This window comes from Eptesicus fuscus, chromosome 9 (assembly GCF_027574615.1).
Source record: "Eptesicus fuscus isolate TK198812 chromosome 9, DD_ASM_mEF_20220401, whole genome shotgun sequence".
NCBI classification, from domain to species: Eukaryota; Metazoa; Chordata; class Mammalia; order Chiroptera; family Vespertilionidae; genus Eptesicus; species Eptesicus fuscus.
The window spans coordinates 9,719,802-9,736,702 of NC_072481.1; the positions used below are offsets into that span (position 1 = coordinate 9,719,802).

At 57.1% G+C, this 16,901-nt stretch overlaps 1 protein-coding gene across 1 annotated transcript in view; it reads left to right on the forward strand.

Annotated features, from left to right (window-relative positions):
* Positions 1-16,901, forward strand: part of ARHGEF10L (Rho guanine nucleotide exchange factor 10 like) — a 145,972-nt gene that overhangs the window by 50,739 nt on the left and 78,332 nt on the right. The window contains exons 3-4 of the mRNA XM_054720815.1: positions 4,231-4,416; positions 5,125-5,158. Of these exons, the coding sequence (XP_054576790.1) occupies positions 4,231-4,416; positions 5,125-5,158 (220 nt within the window). The remainder of the gene's footprint in view (positions 1-4,230; positions 4,417-5,124; positions 5,159-16,901) is intronic.

Here is a 16,901-nt window from a genome sequence, read left to right on the forward strand (position 1 = left end):
CTGTATTTTATCTGGCAACCCAGGCAGTGGGGCCTCAGCCACCGCAGGTGGAATTCAGGCCCCGCCTGGGAGGGGCTGGGCCCAGGCCGGTTCGCCCACTAGGCCCGGTGTCCTGTCCTCTTGTCCCCACTAGGGGAGGCGGACAGCGGAGTGGTAACGAGGAGGGCTCTTTCTCAGCCTGACCCTGCCACTGCCCCTCGGTGGCTGGGTATCTCTGTGGCTCCCTTTCATCACCCATTGACCTGGGGATAATAAGGACACCCTCCCTGATGGTGAGGCTTATATATAGGGAAGGCTGTGGCGGGTGGTAATCGATCGCTCAATGAATGGAAGGTGTTACCACTGTGGGGCGTTGGCAGGATGCTGCGTGCGCTGCGTGTGCCCTGCACTGAGCCGTGTTCTTCTCTGGAGGGTGGGGCTCAGCAGGTGGGCCTGCCTTCTCCACAGCAGCCGGCCTCCTGGCCTCAGTGGGGTTGGCTCTCCCGAGGACGGGGCGTGTCCAGGAGCATCAAAGGTGAGTGTGGCCAGCTCTGGCCATGCCACCTGTCCAGATGGGTGGGAAGGGCTTCGTCCAGCTGTCAATTATCCAGGGACGGGCCTCCTGATTTTCCCTTCTGATAAGGGAGTGAGGTCTGATTGCCTGGGACCCAGGAGCCCGGGAACAGCACTGGGGACAAGGGCATCTCCTGATTCATGGCCGTGACTTTGGGTCCCAGGATGCGCCCACCCCGGCCCCTGCCGCCATGGTCACCTCGCTCCTTTCTCTTACCTACCAAGGGGCTCAGCATGGCGCGTGAGAACAAATCATTTCATGATTAAATCTCTTCAGTCCTGTTCAAGAACTACGGGATGGGTGTTCATTGTCCCAGGTCTGTCTGATGTTGCTGGTGACCGTCTTCTGGTTGAGCCAGGCTCTTGGCCATTTTCTGACTCTTGGAGAGCTTCCTGCTGTCTTACCAAATAGAATCCAGATTCCTGAAGCAGCTCTTGTCGTCTTACGGCTCTTCCTTCTTGCTCACGTGTTCAGCTCCACTGGGCCCCTCGATGTTCTCTGCACCTGCTCTGGGCTCAGCCTGGAACGCCTCTGCCCACCCGATCCTGACGGACCTTGGCTCATCCTTCCATGCTCCACGCGGGGCAGCCTTGTGCCGAGGTCCCAGCTCGCGTGGGCCCCTCTCCTCTCTTTCCGCGCCAGCTCAGTCTCTGGGTTTTATGTTTCTCTCTTGTCTCCTCTGCCTGCCTCTCCCCGCAGTGAGCGCCTTGGCATTGAGAGGTCCCATCTTCTGGGCTGGCGTGCACAGGTCATGGCCCAGGGGCTGCCGGGAACAGTTCACTGAACATGGGAATGACTGTGTGGATTGACGGCTAACTGAGGCCATTTGTACTCTCAAAAGGAGAAGGGGCACAAATGGCCTGAGTCCCCGGACATGGTCTGGGCCTGGCCTGTGAGTGGGGAAGGCCTGCCCATCTCACCCAGGGTCAAGGACTGGGCTGTGACTCAGAGCAATAGTAATAATAATAATAATAATAATAATGATAGTAATGATGATGATGCAATAACAGTGATAATGAATAGAATCATCATCATAAGAATGGCTGAGGTTCAGTGAGCACGTACCTGGCACCAGGTGCTTTATATGTGTTAGTTCATTCATTCCATCCTCCCAACAACATGATAAGGTGGTTACTATTATTATCCTCAGAGCAGGAGACTGCAGCTGGGCGGGTAGACTAACTTGACGCTCACACAGCCAGTGTGTGGGAGAGCTGGAGTCTGACCCAGATGGACGGAGACTGGATTCACTACAGTGATACCGGTCGGGTGCCGGGCATAAAGGGGGTCCCTCCCCGCCATTGCCCGCCCAGCACACTCCAGCGGGCAGGCACCCTGGGCGCTGCAGCCCTCTCGGTCAGGATGGGTCTGCATCCCATTGCCCCGAAGTGGTGGGCAGGGATTGTTAGTCATTTGTTTCAATATTTTTTAAACTTTCAAAACCACAACCCATAGATAAGACAACAGGAGTATATGTGAGCGTGTGAATTCAACAAATACTTACCATGTGCCTACCGTGTGCTTGGCACTGGGCCAGATGCCGGGGATTCAACAATGGGTGAAACAGGCAAGAATGCCTGCTCTCACAGAGGAGACGGACAGGAAAATGAATGAAACTTGGAGCAGGTCACGTGCTCACAGGGCCACAGAGAAAAATGTGGCCCCACGAGGGAGGGAGCCCCCGTGTTTCCGCGGGCAGCTCTGGTCAGGGCAGCCTCGCTGGGAGGGGTGTATAGTGAAGACCGGAAGGAGGTGAGAAGGGGAAGACACCTGGGGAAGAGCATCTGGACCCTGGGCTGGAGGACAGAGGTCCCGAGCAGCAGCACGTGTGGCTCATTCATGGTGCAGCAAGGAGGCCAGTGTGGCTGCAGTGGACTGAGCATTGAGAGCAGTGGAAGGTTACACACACACACACACACGCACACATGCACAAGGCACACATACACATGCATGCACACACATGAAATGGGGTGCATACACACATTACCTGAAACTGAGACACTTTTACATGTCACATTAACTGAACAGAAGTGTAACAAACAATATCAAAAGCAATACTAAAGGTGATGTTATAACTATTACAAAATTTAAAAGTACCTCAAACAAGCAGTCATACTCAAAACAGAGCGCTGCCTGGGAAGCTCCTGACTGCGTTTGTGACCCACCAGGGGGTGGAGAGCTGTCACTTGAAAACCATGACCCGCTCTCCACGTGGGCCCCGCATTTCCTTTGTTAGCGCATCCCCCGGGCCAGGGGGCTAGGGGCGCACGCGGCTCCCAGGAGGCAGCGGGGCTTAGTGGGGAGAGTGAGGGACACGAGCGAAGCAGATCTGGGTTCAGACACGGCTCCCCACTTATTAGCCGTGTGGCTGTGGGCACTTTTGCTCTGGGAACCCCGTGGCTTCGTGGCATGGGATGGGGTGGTTGTGAGATTGCAGCAGGGAGGGCACTTTTAAGGCTCTCAGCCGAATTTTTTCTCCACATCTGCGAAGGAGCTCGTGCCCAGAGGAGTCCACCTGCCGCTGTTGGCCCAGGGGGTCCCCAAAGCTCCAGGAGGGGCGGGGTCCTCAGCTCAGTGGCCTCCATCTGGTCATCATCCCGCAGAGGAAGTTGGGGAGGGAGGGTGAGCTCTGGGTTCTGCTGAGGAAAGGGATTCTGGAATTTAATACATTCACACCTAACATGTTCTGCTCTGGAGGCCCCAGGTCGCTGTGGGGAGGGGTTGGATTTTTCTGGTCAGAGAGACTGCTGGCATCGGATCTGTCCATCTGTCCCTCTGCTGGTCCATCCACCCATCCCTGCTCCATCCACCTCCCTGCCCGTTCACTCATCCTCCAGCTGTGAGCACCCGTGGACCAGACCGTCCTGTCCTCAAGGATCTCAGGTGGGCGGGGCAGTGGTTACAACAACAGGTGCTGTGATGTAACACAAATACCAGGCACTGTGCCCAGGCAGGAAAGAAGACGAAGGCGTCACTGGCCGATCAAGTGTAGGCTCCAACCTGCTATGAAAAGTGGAAGTCGGCGCTGGGGCTCAAGCAGAGTCCCAGGCTGAGCAGACGAGGCAGAGCGAACCTGCTCATCCTCACCAGCACCGGCCCCGCCTTGAACAAGCCTGAGATAGAACCCTAGCCTGGCCGCCCACGACCGCTGTCCATCACTGCGGTGCAATGACACCGAAGTGGGCCCAGCGTGTGGAAAATACGGGAGCGTGCACACGGGCTGTCCCTGACCCAGGGGGGTCCGATATCACTAGAGGCGTGCCAGAACGGACCGGTGAGAAGCAAATCGTGCAAAAATTTCCTTTAATGAAACTGGCCAGAGCCTGTTAATACACAAACAAACAAACAGCCCCCTTACTTACAAAACAGGAGAACAGGAAACAAGATGATGACTAACATGCCTTCAAGTACAGATGCGCACATGCTCCCTGTGGAGGCTTGCTCTCTGCCCCTCCATCCTCTCCCATCTGCTTAGAGCCCAACCCAACCACAGGCCACCTCAGGGGCACAGGAGGGCCGTCTGGCCCTGGCCCTGGCAGGGGTTTGCTCTAGTCTCTGGGAACTGCGCTCACTCCCTCCCTCGGACCTGCGCAGCTGCTCACCCACTTCCAGCCACCTCTCCCTGGGCCAAACCCTGAGACCCTGCCGCCCAGCTCGTAACTCCTCCCCCCTTCCAGGAGATCAGCTGGTTCCTGGAGGAGGCCTAGGCCCCTCCCCAGAGGCGGAGGACGACCCCGGAGAGCCCTTTGAGTTTGACGACAGTGACGATGACGAGGACACCAGCGCTGGCCTGGGAGCGCCAGGCGTTGCTCCAGAGGACACGGACGCCCCACTGATCCATTTGGACTCGGCCCCTGTCACGGGTAAGGTGCTCTGGGAGCCTTGGGTCCTCCCATCCCGGGGCCTCTGGGCTGGGCTGGAGCTCCAGGCTCCCAGTCATGCCTCCGGTCCCTCTGCTGTCCCCAGGAAGCAGGAAGGGAGAAGGCACTGGGAAGAAGCTGCATTCTCTGGCCTCCCCTGGGAACGAGGATTCCTAGCATTCCTGCAGCATCTGGTGCGCTTTGGCACTGAGTAAATGGAAGTGGCTGGCCCAGCTCCGTCTCTGAAGCCACCCCGCTCCGCTCCCCGCAGCTTCTCCCAGGGAATCACACCAGCCAGAGGCTGCTCCTCCCGGAGAGCGGGTGGCCTGGGGGCGGGAGGGCCCCGATAAGGCCGGTGTTAAATGGCAGCTGCTGGCTCTTGACTTTGTCATCTGGGAGAGACGGGGGACTGGACTAGCAGGAACTTCCTGCAGCCTTGGGGACAAGGGACTCCTTGAGGAGCTGGGGGTGGGGGACAGGCCCAGAGTAGGCTGGGCCTCTGGTTCTGGTTGGAGTTGGGATGTGGGCCATGGGGTGGAGGTGGGGGTGGTGCAGGCAGGACAGGTAGGGGAGCTTGGTGACTGAAGAGACTGGGAGAAGGAGGCGGGCACTGCAGGCGCCCAGGCTGGCCAGGCCCTGGCTCCTGCACCACGGGGTGTCCACCAGGCCGGCCCCGGCCTGACGGGGCTCTCCTTCTGCTCTTCTCCGCAGACCCAGACCCAGCGGCCTCACCGCCCCAGACACAGTAAGTGAGCCTCCTTCCTTTTTGTGTGTGTGTGTGTGTGTGTGTGACTGGAAAGAGAGGGAGACTGGGCAGGTGGTGTGGGGAAGGGTGGGGCTGCAGCCAGGATGGCTCAGGGAAGGTCTTTGCTGAGGAGAAACGCAGTTCCAGATCCCTGAGCCCCAGTTTTAGGGAAGAGGTCAGTCCCTAAAACTCATGTTACTCCAAGCCCTGGCTCTGCCCCTCGCTAGCTCGCTGTGTGGCCTGAAGGAGTCATGTGAATTCTCCAAGTGTAAGTCTGTTCACATGCGAAATGGAAATAGCAAGTCCTCTCCCCCTTGGGTCGCGGCTGAGAATTAGCCGACTGTCTGGTATTCAGGCCGTTGTCTCTGCCATCGCTGTTTGTTTTGCCAATCCTGGTCTCCTTCCTGTGACTGTTGTCAGGGACTCTGTCTCTAGCTGTGGGCCTGCCTGGGGCAGAGCAGCCTAATGGTTAAAAGCCTGGATTTGGGGGTGACTGCCTGGGTCTGACTCAGGCCCCAGCACTGGCTGCGAGCCCTTGTGTAAGTCACAGTCCTCTGGCCTTTGGTTTTCTCATCTGTAAAATGGGCACTGCTTCCCTCTTTCAAGAGCATCTTGTTCCGCAGGAGGCCCAGCATCGCAGCAGGCACCTGGTCACGGCGGTTCCTTTTCCTACCCTTCCCTCTGGGGTCTTGGGCAAGTCAGCTCTGAGTTACACAGCGCATTTGGGGGTGGGGGCTGTGGAAGCCGAGGCCTCTCCCAGCCTCTCAGAGCTTTACTCACTGCTGCTTACTGCTGGGGCCATGGTGTTTAGGGAGTTCCCTTCTAAGGGAAGAGTTCGTGGGTTTTGGCCAGGGGCAGCCACCCTGGTGTGGGGAGGGATGGGGGAGACTCCCTTTGTCTTCCAGGTGGGAGTGGGGGGATGACTAGTTCCCAGGCAGGTGTGGCCTCGCTGGAGGTCTCAGAGATGTGTCCCTGGGCCTCTAGAGCAAAAGACAGTCCTGGATTCAAATCTCTGTCAACACAGTTCTTGTATGTGCTCATTTGTCAGAGGGGGCGTGGGCGGGCCCTGTGTAATTAAGGCCTCAAGTGGGAGCTGGCTTCTCCTCCCTGATTAGGGACCTGAAATGAATCAGCATTTCATCCACTGGGGCGTCCTGGGATGGCTGTGACCTCAGGCTGACAGCCCCAGGTGGGCTGGGAGCGAAGCTGCCTGGAAACTCATTCCTGTGGGGGCGGCAGACACTTCGCGGTGGCACAGAGGAGGGTGCCCAGGGAACTGCGACCGAGGGAAGCCGGGCGGGGGTCTTGGCTGAGCAAGTGAGCGGGACTTCACTGGTGGTAGAGGGGAAGGTGGGAGGAGGGTCCTCATGGAGGAAGCTCCTGGGCAGAGGCAGGGCTGTGAGCAGTGAGAATCTTGGTTCTCTCAGGCCAAGAGACCCCCCTCCCCGACCTTGGGGTCAGGAGCACAGCAGCCCGGCCCCTCCCGGCCCGCCTTCCCTTCGTGAGCCCTGGAGACCTGATCGTGTGTCTGGCCAGTGCTGGGTGCCACACTGGGCTGACCAGTGGTTCTCAGAGCTGCTGCCTAGTGCGTTGTTTTCACCAGCCCACTGGTCAGGACAGCTCGGGGTGTGCCAGGCGTTTCTGAGAGAGAGAGGCCCAGACCACCTGGGGTGTGCCAGGCGTTTCTGAGAGAGAGGCCCAGACCACTCCGCAGCCCACCCCTTGCCCTGGAGCAACCCGCCCCCTTGCACACCATCTCCAGGAGGCACCAGGGCTCTGGAGGTTCAGACCTCACTAGCTGGGTGGCTTTGGGCTGCCGGTGAACCTCGCTGAGCCCCAGGTTCCCCATGAATAAGGTGGAAATAACAGTACCCACTCGAAAGCATCCTGAGGGCGAAGTGAGACGGATTGTGGGAAGCACGGAATATACACGGCGTGTTTGCTTCTGTTCCCGCCTCCTGTCCAGTTTGGATGTTTCCAGCGCCAGGGGGCTGGAGGGGCAGAGAAGGTGTGCTCGGGGCCTTGGACTCCTGGGCTGGGCTGCAGTGCCAGGGCTGGAGTCTCACCCACAACAGGCACGAATAAAGATCAGCTTGGGTGTCCTTCTGGGACTGACATTCATGGGACATGAGACCCTGCGAGCACTGATCACAGTAGGCGTCGTGAGAGACCTCCATCCAGCCTCTTAACTTTACAAATGGGGAGGCTGGGGTGGGGGGGAGGACACCGGCCGGGGGAGTGGTGGTGGTGGTGCTTGCCCAAGATGCTGGCGGCCTCCTGACTCCTTGTTCAGTGCTCTCCACCCTTCTCCCAGCTTCATTTCCTCCCTTCCAGGCCTTCCTCTTCTTCTGTTCCAGCTCCTTCCCTGGGCGGTGATTTTCCACTTGGAGTCCTCTGGGAGGTGAATCCATCCAGACCCAGTTCCTCCTCAGTGTTACCCAAGAGAACAGAAAAAAAAAAATCTTGATTTTTAAAAAATACTTCCCTGAAGGTAGTCACTAAGCAAACACTGCTCTGACAAAACAAACCTTCGCGTGGAGGACGCTTCACCTCTTGTTACTGCATTTCCTCCGTGGCCCCTGCCCCAGGTTTGGAGATGGCCTTGGGCTTTGCCTGGCTGCCCACGTGGCCTCCAGAGAAGCTCCTGGCGGTGCAGTCAGAGTAACGGCCCAGGTCCAGACAGAGCTGCCGCCTCAAAGTGACCTCCCTCCTACCAGGGCCCCCGAGCGAGGGACACAGGGTCCGTCCTCATCCCCGCTTCCCAGCTGGTGGCGGGAGCGTGGTGGGTAAAGTGGGGGCCTGGGAGCTCAGGCTCTGGGCCACAGAGCTGGCTTCAAGTCTTGGTCTGGGTCGCTAGCCGTGCGTCGCCGGGCAAATGGCTTCCTGTGCCGAGCCTCACTTTCTTAATCAATAAAATGGTGGTAACAAATCTACTTTCTTGCAGGGCTCTGTGAGGCTAACGTAAGTTAATATTTATCCGGAGCTTCGTCTGGCCGGCTTGTACTGTCTGCTCCAAACATATTTGCTGTTGTTATTCTGGGTCCTGGTGTAGATTTGGTTTTAGAGGGAGCTGGTTGGGCTCTGCCCCCTGGGAATCGGACAGACCTGGGTTTGATCGGGCTCTCCTCCCTCCGCTCCCCCCCCCCCCAGGAGTCCGCACAGGGGAGGGAACACACCTGCCAGACGGACAGTTGCAGGACAGTGGAGGCTGATTGGAAATCCAGGCCCAGGGCTGTTGGGTCTGTCCCTGGCATGGAGGCCCGTGGACTTCCTGGTCCCTTTGCCTGCTTGGCTGGCCTGCCCAGAGGAGGAATGAGGCGTCTATGGGGTAAACAGAGCTGCTGGCATTGCTGGGTGTGTGTTATGCCGAGGTCAGTGGGATGAGGTTTAGGGTTGGGCTACCCTGCTCAACAACCCCAGGAGTGAGGGTGGCTGGGATTCCGTCTGTCTTGCTGCTGTGTTAAAGCAACCTTCCAAGAGCTCAGCTAACTGGCCGCACTTTTTCTTTTTCATTAAAAAATTTTTTTTTATTGATTTTTTTACAGAGAGGAAGGGAGAGGGATAGAGAGTTAGAAACATCGATGAGAGAGACACATCAATCAGCTGCCTCCTGCACACCTCCCACTGGGGATGTGCCTGCAACCCAGGTACATGCCCTTGGCCGGAATCGAACCTGGGACCCTTCAGTCCATAAGCCGATGCTCTATCCACTGAGCCAAACCGGTCAGGGCTGGCCGCACTTTTTCTTCCCTTAACAGAACACATCTATTACCAGGTGGTGGTAGTAGTAGTAGTAATAGTAGTAATAGCAAATAATAACAGTGATAATAATGATCCTGTTTACTGTGTACCAGGCACTGAGCTAAGCACCCAGGCCCATGGACTCCTCCCGTCTCTAGAAAGTGGACACTGTCATTGCCTGCATCACAGGTGGGGAAACTGAGGCTCAGGGAATCGAGGTGGCCAACGTTACAGCGAGATAGTATGCGCTCATTCAGAGCAGCGACTAGAACCGCGGCCTCTCGGACCGGCGGCCTGGTGTTTGCCACCACACTACCCGCCAGGGATGCACTGGGGACTCCAGGTCCGAGCCCAGAGCCTCAGACTTTGGCTCCTGGTGGGAGGTGCGGCTGGCTCCCTATGAATGACCCGCTTGTGTGTTTATTGGAGTAAGAACTTTGTCTGCGAACAGATGCTCTCTAGCTCTTGGGAGAGTCGTTTCTGAGCAGTCGGATGTTCCGGGGGGCCCCAGCTGGGGAGCCAAGCAGAGTGGGCTCAGTACTGCCAGGGACTGATTCTGGGGGGGGGGCCCTTCTCTGAAAGGGGGGAGCAGAGTAAAAGCAGCCCCACCCCTCTCGCCCGCATTGAGGTCTCATGATGGTAGAGGGGTGAGGAAGTGTCCCCCACCTGCAGGCCAGCCCCACGGGGACAGCTGGCTGCTGTGTCCTCGTCCTCATAGTGTGGTATGGTGCCAGGCACAGCCGCGGGCCGAGGACATCCCTGCCGAATGAATGGTGGGTACCGAGGGATAGAAGGATGGGCGAGTGGGGTCCGAAAGGTGACTTTCAGTGTCTCCATCCATGAAAATGAACAGGTCATGAACAGCGTGGACACGGAATCTCTGAACCTGGGTTCTGACTCTGGCAGCGCACGGGGGCAGAGGCCAGCAGGGATGGGGCTCGGAGCCGCTGAGTGGCCCAAGGCCACACAGCCAGGTCCCCGATCCTGCCGATGCTGAGGGTGTCGGCTGCCCCTTACTGAGTGCTTCCCGCATTTATGTCACCTCCTGGGGGCCGCAGCCCTGGAGACAGGGACCACGGATCACTTCCCTTTTGTCGATCAGGAGCCGAGGCTTGGAGAGTTGAGGTAGTGTCCCCACGATCTGGGAGGGCTGGTGGCTGCCAGGGCTGGAGCTCCATCTGCCCGACCTGCAGCCATCCCTTGGAGCCGGCAGGGTGGGCCTTTCCTGGTGGACTGTGCAGCCAGTGCGCTCACACCAGCCTGAGCTCTCGCTGGAGGAGCCGCGGGGGGAGCTGTGGCTGAAAGAGCGGCCCTGGGCGCCCAGGGGTCGCCGGCTTCCCGTGCTTTCCTGGCGGCAGGCTGTGCCTCTTACCCTTCACTCAGTGACTGCCCGTGGACTCCGGCCGCTTTGCTTTTCCTGCCCAGGGACTGCCACCCCAGGGGGGCCCCTGCAGCCTCAGCGTTTCCTGTTGGGTCAGGCCTGTGGCTCCGGGCCAGCTGTAGGGACTCACAGTGGCCCCCTGTCGGTACCACCCTGCCCCTTCCTGGACTTACCCAGACAAGATGGGCCGTGCTGCCCACGGGCCAGCACCTCTCACGTGGACCTGGACCCCGAGCGAGGCAGCTGGGCAGCTGGATTCCTGGACGGGCCCCGGAGACCATCCTCCCCAGGCGTGTCAGGTGCTGACAGGGTCAGGCCAAGAGGAGGCCAGGCTCAGGGAAGCAGCGTGTGAACAGAATGGAATCAGGCCGGAGTGCCCGCCTGCAGCCTGGCCTGTGGGTGGGGAGCAGGGGGAGCAGTGAGACAAGGCTGGAGTGGCCCCCAGCCCCAGAGGAAACTCCCTGGGGAGGTCAGTCATGGAGGTGTCACTCTGATTTCCCCAGTCGCTGCAGACCCAACTGGGGCTGTTTGGAACCCTGGGCTTGGCCTTAAACTTGCCATTTCCCCAAATCCCAAGTATTCACAGCCTTTTGCGTCCTGGCCTGCAGGGTCCATGTGGGCAGGGGAGTCCCTCCTGGGTGGGTTATGAGGCCCCCTTTTCCATCAAAGACCCTCTCTGGCCCCTCACCCCTAAGTTGGAGAAGCTGTATTTGGGTGTTTTTCTGTTTCCCACCCCGGTTAAATGGGTTTCCGCATCGGAGCGATGGCCTTTGGATCACGGACCCTTTGAGGACCCAGTATAAAAGCCGCACTGTCTCTCCCCTGAACAGGGTACACCATTTGTGACATTGAGGGCTGCCGGGGTCTTTTTCCCCAGCCTTACAAAGGGTTCAGCATTCTGGAGAAAGGGGCTGCGCGTAGATTCAAGAAGGAGTCCATGGACGAAAGATAGCTTTGAAAGCATTGGGGGTCGGAGGAGCTTCAGCTGAAGGAGCTAGAAGACTCCCACCTTGACCAAGGACCCTGCTTTTATTAGTTCAATTTGTCCCAAGGCAAGGCGGAGATATTACACTTCAAAGGGTATGGTATCAAAGGATATACAGAAACATTATCAGTTTGGAGAATAGCCAGTTCAGGTGTTTGGCCAACAGGAGGCAATAAAATGCCCTGAGCTGTCTGGCAGCTAACAATCCTATTCAGGTTTGGGGGAAGTGCCCCTTAGCCGTTTCCAACAGGTAAACTACACGTGACTCAACCCTGTTGAGCTCCCCAAGCTTCACCACCCTTTTGGTGAAACTCTTGTAATTATTACACGCTGGAATTGGTTCTCGGCAGAGGGCTCTTTCAGGAATCCCGTGAGGCCCATGCCTGGGGTCCCTGTCGCAGCAGGACTCCGCCTTCTTCAGCTTTTATCCCCGGTGCCCGGCACAACACAGTGCAATGCTAGTGGCTTGCATCTGCATGGACTGCAGTTCAGTAGCTGCTCCACACACATCTCCTTTTGATTCTCATGACGGTGGTAGGCGGAGTAGTGGGCCTCTATCCCTCCTCAAAGAGGTCTATGTTCTAATCTCCGGAGCCTGTGAAATGGTATCTTACATGGCAAAGGGACTTGTCTGGGCTTTCCAGATAGGATTACATTAAGGATCTGTGATGGGGAGGCTTTCCTGGATTATCCTGGTTAACCCAATGGAATCCCCAGGGTCCTTATAAGAGGGAGGCCAGAGGTCAGAGGCAGAGAGAGATTGAGAGATGCCTTGCTCTTGGCTTCGAAGAGGGTGGAGGGGACCACAAGCCAAGGGTTTCAGGGGCTGGAAAAGGACAAGGGATGGATTCTGCCCTGGAGCCCCCAGAGGGAGCACAGCATGCGCAATGCCTTGCTTTTCATCCGGTGAAACCCACTTTGGACTTCGGACCTCCACAACTGTAGGATAATACACTCATGTCCTTTAAGTCACTGAGCTTGTGGTGATTTGTCACAGCAGCAATAGTAGATGAACACAATGGCCCTGGAAAGAGGAGATTATTAGGGGGCCCATTGTGCAGACTCAGAGAGGTCCAGGGGGCTGGCTGGCAGGTGGTAGCACTGGGCCCAAAGCCCGAGGTCAGGGTCTCTGTTTGCTCTTCGTCTGCAGACCTCCTGTCTACCCAGGACTGTGCTGGGCTGTCCTGGGCCAGTATTCTGCTGTCTGTCTGGCTGGTGTCCTCCCTGCCCTTGACCTCCACCCTCCATCCTCTTATGGTGCACATCTTTACTGAGCACTACGATGTGGCAGGCTCTGTAGCACCCGGGCAGACGGTCCCTGCCCTGGGGGTGGGGCCGACATTCTGTGCAGGGCTGGGTTATCTTCCTGTGCCCGGGTGTGTGGCTACATGTGATCAGCACTTACTATTTGCCAGGCCCTGTTCTAAGAGCGTTATCTGCCTTATCTCCTTCCTCCTCTCACAGGCCCTGTCACAATCCCCGTTTTACATATGTGGACACGGGCGCAGAGAGGACTGTCATCACCCTCAGGTCCCGGGGCTGAGATGAGGCAGAGCCCGGGCGGCTTCCAGAACCAGTATTCTAGCCCTCGGCCCTGTGTCTCCCACAGAGATCTGGTTCGGACCCCACCCGCCCTACATCTCAGCTCCGTGACCCAGGACCTTCTGTTGCCTCATCTGCCCGACGTTCCCTCTGTAAGGTGGAGCAGTAGGCCCACGTGACGGAGCCTTTGGGAGGATGAGATGAGATGTGAGAACAGATGCTCAGTCAGTGAGCTGCTCTTTTAAAAAAAATTTTTTTTTTTCCTTATTGATTTTTAGAGAGAGAGGAAGGGAGAGGGATAGAGAGATAGAAACATTGATGAAAGAGAGAAACATCATCCATCAGCTGCCTCCTGCATGCTTCCTACTGGTGATCGAGCCTGCAACCCGGGCATGTGCCCTGACCAGGAATCGAACCAGTGACCGCTTGGTTCCTGGGTCGATGCTCAACCACTGAGCCACACTGGCTGGGAGAGCTGCTCTTTATCCCTGTGCCCAAAGGGTGCAGGTCTGTCTTGGGCAGACCAAGGTACAAGGGACCCATGTTGGCCAGTGCATTACCTTAGATGTGTGTTTTTTTTTCTCTCTTCTTTTTTTTAAAAAAAATATATTTTATTGATTTTTTTACAGAGAGTGAGGGAGTGGGATAGAGAGTTAGAAACATCAATGAGAGAGAAACATCGACCAGCCACCTCCTGCACACCTTCTACTGGGATGTGCCCGCAACCAAGTTACATGCCCCTGACCGGAATCGAACCCGGGACCTTTCAGTCCGTAGGCTGACGCTCTATCCACTGAGCCAAACTGGTTAGGCATCTATTTTTTTCTCTTCTGACTAATGGTTATACGTGTTTATTGTAGAAAAGTTGCAAAGTACAGAAACTGGTAGACTGAAAGCAAGCTTTAATTCTACGCTGTGTGTTTCCGTCCAGCGGCTCTGCCCTGCGCACATACAGTGTGCATACATTTATTTATAGAACTGTGGTTTTATGACACATGCTGGTTCATGGCTCTCTTTGTGGGCTAATTACAGAGCCCGAGCATTTTCCCAGGGGAACCTGTGTTCATCTTCAAAACCCCACGTGGTCCTTGATAAGTTATTGCTGGGGGCGCAGGGCCTGTCCAAGTTCTGACCGCCGAGCCCGGGTCCCTCGCTGTGTCGGGGGGACGGTGTGTGCACACAGAGCAGAAGGCCAGGGTGGGTCCGGGCCAGCCTCTCAGGCTGTGGGGCAGGCTCCTGGGTTGCGATGGTTCCCCGGGGGGCCTTGGTGCTCACTCCCCGTTGGTGAATATCGCACGAGGGGCCATTTTTAAGATTTCCCCTGGGGGCTCCCACCACTCCTGCTTATTGAGTCAGTGGATGTGTGATTGTGTGTGAGCTGGCACAGGACAAGCAGCTGGGGTCCTGCAGCCTTCTGTATGTGAGAGGTGGCTGGCCGCAGCGTGCGGAGGGGAATGCATACAGGGACCCTGTCCCTGGAGGAGGGGCGGGGCAGAGGGGGGATGGGTAGTGGCACAGCAGGAGGATTTCACGTGTGCCAGACCCTGTGCTAAGTGTTTCACATGCCTGGTTTATTTACTCCTTAGACGAACCCGAAGAGGGAGGTATTGTTGCCCCATTTCACAGCGATGGAAACTGAGGCACAGAGAGGCACTTTCCCTGCCTGATCTCATTTAATCCTCACAGTAGGAAGCAGAATGGACTATTCGCTCTGTTCTCCAGCAGCTCCCGGACACCCAGTGACTGTCCCTGTGCCCGGAGCCCAGTGGCAGAGCTGTGGTTTTTATCCCGGTCTGTTTGCTCCGGAGTGTCCTCTTCAACCTCGAGCCTGTGAGCCCCCGATTTCAGCTCTGGCTGCACATTGGACCCAGCGATGCCTGGGTCCCTCTGGACCAGCGGGTCAGAATCGCCGGGGTAGGGGCCCGGGTAACTGCAGGGGCAGCTGCTTGGAATCATCCCAGCAGGTGATCTTTCAGACCCCTCTGGCTTTGACATGTCCCAGCAACTAGAAAGCGGCCAGAGCTGAAAAGAAATCCGGCAGCGGGATTAGTCTGGGCTCAACGTTTTTGCCTTTCTTTTGCGCCTCTTGGATTGAGGGATGTGGGGAATGCCTAGAGGGGGTGGCCATGCTCTGGGAGGCACTGTCCCCGCCCTCCGTCACCTCCTTCACAGCCCTCCTCCTTCACAGCCCTCCGGGTGCTGCAGATTCAGTTTTGCTCGAGGCCTTATAAGGCAAAGGCTATTCTGGTCCTTTCTATTCGCCAAAGGTGGAATTCTTCCCCTTTCCTATTAGTCCTACCTTGTTGTGGAAAAGGCCCCGGAGATGCCCTGTGTGTGGGGGCCCAGCTAGGAATCCTCAGACCGTTTGGTTTAGGGGTCTTCTCCTTGACCCCTGCATTCTGCAGACTCTGGGGAGGGACCTATGGAATCTGTTGTCATTGAGGTTCTCTGAGAACCTGGGGCCTGTACCTGCAGCAGTAGGGGCCATTCTCAGCAGTGGGGCTTTAAAAAATAATTGTTTTTCTTTATTGATTTCAGAGAGGGAGGGGGAAACAGAAAAACATCAGTGATGAGAGAGAATCATCTATCGGCTGCCTCCTGCACACCCCACACTGGGAATGGAGCCCGAAACCCAGGCATATGCCCTGACCAGGAATTGAACCGTGACCTCCTGGTTCATAGGTCGATGCTCAACCACTGAGCCCCACTGGCTGGGTAGCAGTGGGGCTTCTTCTTGTAAAATAGGCCGGGAGGACATCGATCACCATGAGTGTCCACTGTGCTGATGGAATGGGGCCACCAGGACAGAGTAGGTCCCTGGTGTCACAAGGCACTCACCCCCCTCTTGTCCCAGGCCTGCTCCTGGAGAGAGAGGGGGCGGGCTCAGAAAGTGCCCTGAGCTCCGTGGTGGCCTTCTGGTGTTCTCGACCAAAGTCTGGTCCGTGAATTTGCACTTGGGAGAGGTCCTTTGTCTGTCTCCTGCTCCCCCCGCCCCCCCAGCTTCTCCTTCTCAGATCCTCCCCATGGACCTGCTCCTTTCCTTCATGCCTTGCACGGCTGCTGTCATCCCAGCCGGCCTTGCTCTCTAGGCAGGCAGAGAGGCATCAGAGGTGCAGGAAGCTCAGATAAGGGTGAGCTAATTGGCCTCTTATTGCTTTTTATGGCCCTTTTACTCTCTGGGGAGTCCCCAGGAGTGTTTGCTTACAGGAAGAAGTGGACTTCCAGCCGGGCAGCAGCTGGGAGAGGCTGCCCCGGGGTGGGTGCAGGGTGGGTCAGTGGCCTTGGCAGGAAGGGCAGGGAGGGAGGAGGCCCCAGCCTCATTTCTTGCCATGCCTCCTCTTCCCTTGCCCGGGAGGCCCCTTCCCCCGCATCTGCCTAGGGGATGTACACAGAGATGGTGTCAGAGCAAGGCTTGCGAGCACATCACAGCTCTGTCGCTTGCTGGCCAGGTGACTTGGAGTGAGGTACTTGCCAATTCCAAACCTCACTTTCCCCATCTGTGAAATGGTCATAATAAGACATGCACTTGTCCTCAAGCATTTGACATCCCCTGGCCCAGAGTAGATACCAACAAAGTACAGGGCGGGGGGCGGGGGTGTCCTCCCACAAGCCTAGGGAGACCTGCCCACCCCCAGGCACCGGCCTCTTCCCTCCAGTGGGGCTCCCAGTCTCTGCTTGCCTCAGCCATGGAGGCAGTGCTGTGTGTGGGGGCGCTCAGTGCTTTCCCAGCGTTAGCTCATTTAATGAGTGGGCACGAGGGTGACTTCTCTGTGCTGTGTGACCCCCTCTCCTCAGCCCAGAAAGCCAGGACCTGAGCTTTCTGCTCAATGGAAATGAGCCCAAATTAACTTCTTCAATAGAGCAGGTGGCTTAGATCTGCATTGTGTTGTATGGTGGCCACAAGCCACATGTGGCTATTTCAAATTAAATTAGTTAAAATTAAAAATTAAGCCTGGCTGTTGCGGCTCAGTGGTTGAGTGTCGACCTAGGAACCAACAGGTCATGATTCCTGGTCAGGGCACATGCCTGGGTTGGGGGTTCGAACCCCAATAGGTGGTGGCAGGAGGCAGCCAAAGGATGATGTTCTCTCTCAT